The sequence below is a fragment of the Embiotoca jacksoni genome, unplaced genomic scaffold, assembly GCF_022577435.1.
Source record: "Embiotoca jacksoni isolate LCO1_2020_lvr unplaced genomic scaffold, fEmbJac1.0.p SCAF_56, whole genome shotgun sequence".
Lineage (NCBI taxonomy): Eukaryota > Metazoa > Chordata > Actinopteri > Embiotocidae > Embiotoca > Embiotoca jacksoni.
Genome location: NW_027185410.1, coordinates 28,192 through 33,923, shown reverse-complemented (window position 1 = coordinate 33,923; position 5,732 = coordinate 28,192). Strand labels below are relative to the sequence as shown.

The 5,732-nt window shown below is 42.2% G+C and overlaps 1 protein-coding gene across 1 annotated transcript; it reads left to right on the top strand.

Moving 5' to 3' along the window:
- Positions 1–2,381: 2,381 nt before the first annotated feature.
- Positions 2,382–5,506, top strand: LOC138212522 (hepatoma-derived growth factor-related protein 3-like). Its single transcript, XM_069172935.1, has 4 exons — positions 2,382–2,703; positions 3,319–3,395; positions 3,933–4,071; positions 4,236–5,506. Exons 1-4 carry the CDS (start codon positions 2,620–2,622, stop codon positions 4,461–4,463), a joined length of 528 nt encoding a protein of 175 aa, XP_069029036.1. The 5' UTR covers positions 2,382–2,619; the 3' UTR covers positions 4,464–5,506.
- The last annotated feature ends 226 nt before the right edge of the window (positions 5,507–5,732 follow it).

Sequence of the window (5,732 nt, the reverse complement as noted above, 5' to 3'; positions counted from 1 at the left end):
AATCACAATGAAAATTAGAAGCTTTTACAACCCTGTTTACAATTCTTTTTTTTTTTTCTTTTTTTTTTTTTTATAAAAACAGAATGCAATGATCTGCAAATCACATAAACCCATATTTAATTTAAAATAGACCAAAGACAACATATCAAATGTTGAACCGGAGAAATTCTATTGTTTTCTGAAAAATATCTGCTCATTTTGAATTTGATGGCAGCAACACGTGTCAAAAAAGTTGTGACATGTTCAACAAAAGAATGGAAAAGTTGTGTAAAGATAAAAAAAAAAAAAAAAACAACAACCTGGTGGAACATCTGACAACTAATGAGGTTACCATGGCAACAGATCAGTAAAATAATTGAGTATAAAAAGATGATTTCAGAGAGGCAGAGTCTCTCAGCAGTGAAGATGAGGAGAGGTTCACCACTCTGAAAGACTGTGTTGGAAAATAGTTCAACAATCTAAGAATAATGTTCCTCAACGTAAAACTACAAAGAATTAGTGGATTTCATCGTCTACGGTTCATAATAGCATTAAAAGATTCAGAGAATCTGGAGAAATCTCTGAACACAAGGGACAAGGCTGGAAACCAATATTGGATGGTGGTGATCTTTGGGCGCTCAGGCAGCACTGCATTAAAAACACACTATTCTGGAGTGGAAATCACTGCATGGGCTCAGGAACACTTGTGAAAACCATCGTCTGTGAACACAGTTCATCGCTGCGTCCACAAATGCAGGTTAAAACTCTCCAAAGAAGAAATCAGATAGAAACATGATCCAGAAACACCGCCGCCTTCTCTGGACCGAGATCATTGAAGATGGACTGAGGTGAAGTGGACAACTGTCCTGAGGTCTGATGGATCACAATCTGAGATTCTGTTTGGAAATCATGGACACTGCATCCTCCAGGTTAAAGAGGAGAGGGACCATCCAGCTTGTTATCAGCTCAGTTCTAAAGCCAGCATGTGTGATGATACAGGGATGCATTAGTGCACATGGCATGGGTAGCTTGAACATCTGGAAGGAAGCATTAATGCTGAATGATATATTCAGGTTTTGGAGCAACATATGCTGCCATCCAGACAACGTCTCTTTCAGGGAAGGTCTTGTTTATTTCAGCAGAACAACGTCCAACCACATTCTGCACGTATTCCAACAGCATGGTTCTCTAGTAGAAGAGTCCGCTGATAAACTGGCCTCCTGCAGTCCAGACCTGTCAATCATTGAAAACATCTGGAGCATTAGGACATGAACAATACAACAAAGGAGACCCTGAACTGTTGAGCAGCTGGAATCCTCTATCAGGCAAGAATGGGACCACATTTCACTTTCACAACTCCAGAAACGGGTCTCCTCAGTTCCCAAAGGTTTCCAGAGTGTTTTTAAAGGAAGAGTTGATGCAGCTCAGTGGTGAACATCATCCTGGAACAACTTATAGAGATGTGCTGCTGCATCAGATTCAACATGAGAAGATATTTTTTATAAAACAATCAATTTTCTCAGTTTCAATATTTGATATGTTGTCTTTGGTTTATTTTCAATTGAACATGAGTTTACATGATTTGCAAATCATTGCATTCTGTTTTTATTTACATTTTACATAGAGTCTCAACTTTTTGGGAAACAAGGTTGTAAAACAATGAACAAATCGACTCCTTGAAAGAGCAACCAGCTGAAGTTTTTTTGATCGACACACTTAATAAACAAATGCTGTTGTAACTATTCAATTCATTTGGAGGACTTGACAGAGATATAAGAAAAGACATGTGAAAAATCAGGCAGAGATATTGTTACCTATCGGCCTAAAAACATTTTTAAAATTTTTTTTATATGTAGGGAGAACAAGGTAAGTTGAGCCAGTTTTTACGCATCTTTAATGTGAGACAATGATAGTAATGCCTCCAACTAACATATGTAGAAATATTTCAAGGGAATAATCACTTTGGATCTACAAGCTTTCAAAGTATTACTTACATCTACATTAAATCACATACATATATGCATTACATCTCTCTCTCTCTCTCTCTCTCTCTCTCTCTCTCTCTCTATATATATATATATATAATTTTATATATGTATCAATTTATTATATTATTTTGTATTTATTTTTACCTCATTATCTTATGTATTTAATGCAATCGCAAAGACATTTCACAAAGCACAAAAACAATTTATAGAATGCAAAAACATTTCACAAAAGACAGAAATGTGTTTGCGTTTAGTGTTTTTTGTGTTTAGTTAAATGTTTTTGTGTTTGCTCCTTAAGGCCACTGTCAATTTTAAGATCACACAATAAATATTAACGACGCGCATCAACTTTTGCTTTTATTTCGAAGACCGGAAGTTGGATCCTTCCTCCTCTGACAGACTTTGCGTTTCTTACAGGTACCTGCGTCGACGTAGGCCATTCTCCATCCCGTTTACACCTGACTCCGTGCGTAAGGAGGTAGCCTTGTGTCAGGCCCCGTTTTCCGCGTGTTTTAATTATTTATTTCCGTGTAAACTGCAGTGTTGATATAAAAACACTGATGGTCGATAATTTAGCTCTGCGTTGACGGCCCCGGGGAGAACTGCAAAAGGATTATAAAGTCATCTCTAATCTCAGCATCTATCCGACGACATGGCTCGACCACGGCCGCGGGAGTACAAGGCAGGAGATCTGGTTTTCGCTAAGATGAAGGGATACCCGCACTGGCCGGCGAGGGTGAGTCTGGATGCGGCCGGGCTGGGAGCGCGGGGAGGCGGGGTCGATGTACACAATACGGCCGCTGCTTTGCTGCCGGGGAGCAGGAGGGATGCTGCGGGGACTCCGCACGGACACGTTCGCTCTGCCCGTCGGTGCTGCAGCCTCAGTAAGCGTGCAGACGTGCACCGGGCTCCATGTTCTCTGCACCTGCCCCATCCTGCTCCGTGTTGATATTTTCAACCAACTAGTGCAACGGCGTGTGTTTCACTCAAGCTCCTGTTTGCATTTTGCTGTCACCTGCGGAATAAATGAGCCCGTAGTTGACCTGAGGTAACCTCCAGCGCCCTGTTTCACTGTGAATACATGTCTGGTTGAGGGTGCATGCTCTCATGCAGCAGCAGCTACAGTATGGCCTCGGATTTATGGCGCACATGGAGTTACTGTCAGGCTTCATTTGCAACCTCTCCAACAAGTTCTCTCTCCACCAGCGCTGTGCTTTACTGTTTGAATGACAGCACAGCAGCCCTCAGCACTGCTACAGCAGCCTGTACAGGATCAATGAAGTTAATATGGCAGTGTGAAAAATGATCAGCCTCATGAGGAATGTAACCTTTGTGTCTTCCTGTCCTTCAGATTGATGAGCTTCCTGAAGGAGCTGTCAAACCGCCTGCCAACAAGTACCCCATCTTCTTCTTTGGGACCCATGAAACGTACACACCTCTTATTAACCTATTCAAATAGTGTCATGGAGTTACGATACAGTTGGGACTCAAACATTTTTAATATCTGCACATTTTCCTGGTCTTCAGTTTTTGGAAAATCTATATCTGTATTATAGTTTGACTAAATTATTTTGACTCAAGGTCCACCTGCCTTTTGTGCAGCTTTAAGCAACATCTTACAGTGTTTATTCACAAATGGAGTTCACTCAGTTGTCTACACAAGACCTAAGTTTGAGACATTTGTCATATCTGCTATTATAGTGCATCTAGATAACATGTGTGTTGACCTGTTCTTTGTTGAACAGCTCATGGTTAACCGATAAATGCATTGAATATAATATTGTTTAAAGTTCTAAAAAGTGCGGAGGTTTGAAATTTTGTATATATCTATGTATGTATGTTGACTTTAAACAAAATGTAATATATTTTATGAATAAGCGTCTTATGATTAAACGAGGCGTGCGGTGGTTTTCCTGATGGTTTTAATAACAGTAGTCGTTGTAAATGTGTCTTCCTCTTCTTAAGTGCATTCTTGGGTCCAAAGGATCTTCTGCCCTACAAGGAGTATAAAGAGAAATTTGGCAAGTCCAACAAGAGGAAAGGTTTCAATGAGGGTCTGTGGGAGATCGAGAACAACCCCGGAGTGAAGTTCACAGGCTATCAGGTCAGTTGGCTGTTCAGTCTGTGAATCAGAGGGAAGAATGAGGGGAGCACACATGACGCTGTTGCCTCCACAAAACTTTAAGATACAAAAGAAAAGATGTGGAGATGTCAGCAATATCTGCTTTTACTTCCGCAAAACATATGATGGGTGTTTTTTTAACACAGGCCATCCAGCAACAGAGCTCATCAGAAACAGAGGAGGGGGGGAACACTGCCGATGGCAGCAGCGAGGGCGAGGAGGGCGACTCTGTTGAGGAGGAAGATGACAAGGAAAAGCTGAAGGGAGACAAGACCGCATCCAAACGGAAAAAGACAGCCAGCTCCAAGGTACAGTACCTCAGCAATCTGTCAACCTGTGCTCATGCCATGTGTCCTAGTTTAGATTTGACATGAAGAGTACAAGTACGCTGTGTGGACCCGAGAAATTGAAGGCATGTTGGGATATTTTGAGTGATTATCCTTGAAAGACATGCTCTGGAGCCTATGTTATGGAAGGGGTGTGATGTGTTGGGGTGTGCTATGTTGGGGTGTGATGGGTTGGTGTGATGTGTTGGTGTGATGTGTTGGGGTATGATGGGTTGGGGTAATGTGTTGGGGTGTGATGTGTTGGGGTGTGATGTGTTGTTGTGATGTGTTGGGGTGTGATGTGTTGGTGTGTGCTATGTTGGGGTGTGATGGGTTGGTGTGATGTGTTGGTGTGATGTGTTGGGGTGTGATGGGTTGGTGTGATGTGTTGGTGTGATGTGTTAGTGTGTGATGTGTTGGGATGTGATGGGTTGTTGTGATGGGTTGGGGTGTGATGTGTTGGGGTGTGATGGGTTGTTGTGATGTGTTGGGGTGTGATGGTTGGGGTGTGATGTGTTGGGGTGATGTGTTGGGGTGTGATGTGTTGGTGTGTGATGTGTTGGGGTGTGAAGTGTTGGGATGATGTGTTGGTGTGATGTGTTGGGGTGTGATGTGTTGGGGTGATGTGTTAAGGTGATGTGTTGGGGTGGGTTGTGTTGTTGTGATGTGTTGGGGTGTGATGTGTTGGTGTGATGTGTTGGGGTGATGTGTTGGGGTGTGATGTGTTTGTGTGATGTGTTGGTGTGTGATGTGTTGGGGTGTGATGTGTTGTTATGATGTGTTGGGGTGTGATGTGTTGGGGTGTGATGTGTTTGTGTGATGTGCTAAGGTGATGTGTTGTTTTGATGTGTTGGTGTGATGTGTTGGTGTGTAGTGTGTTGGTGTGTAGTGTGTTGGTGTGTAGTATCCTATATTCTACAGTTTTCTCTTTGACAACAAATCCTACAGGAACACACGCTGGTTTATTTTGACTTTCTCCGTCAGGAAAGAGCATCAATCTCTGATCTGTTGACAGTAGTAAACATTTCAAGAAGGGCAGCTTCATGTTTCATGGAGGACATTAAAATCCTGCGAGCAGTACTTCATTATTTTATTGTTCATGAAAACAATGCACTGCTAAGAGGTTGGAGTCATCTAGTTCAGGATGGTTTATTACTGACTGATTCCTCCAGTGCAGCTACAGCTTTCATTAATCCCAAATGAACTCTTCCTCACTCTCATCCTCCGTTCCTCAACGCTTCCTCAACTCTTCTTCACTCAGCCTCCGTTCCTCAACTCTTCCTCACTCTCATCCTCTGTTCCTCAACTCTTCTTCAC

Coding starts and splice junctions, on each gene's coding strand:
- LOC138212522 (XM_069172935.1), top strand. CDS start 2,620: ATGGCTCGACCACGGCCGCGGGAGTACAAGGCAGGAGATCTGGTTTTC. Junction 2,704..3,318: donor ACCCGCACTGGCCGGCGAGG/GTGAGTCTGGAT, acceptor CCTGTCCTTCAG/ATTGATGAGCTTCCTGAAGG. Junction 3,396..3,932: donor TTCTTTGGGACCCATGAAAC/GTACACACCTCT, acceptor CCTCTTCTTAAG/TGCATTCTTGGGTCCAAAGG.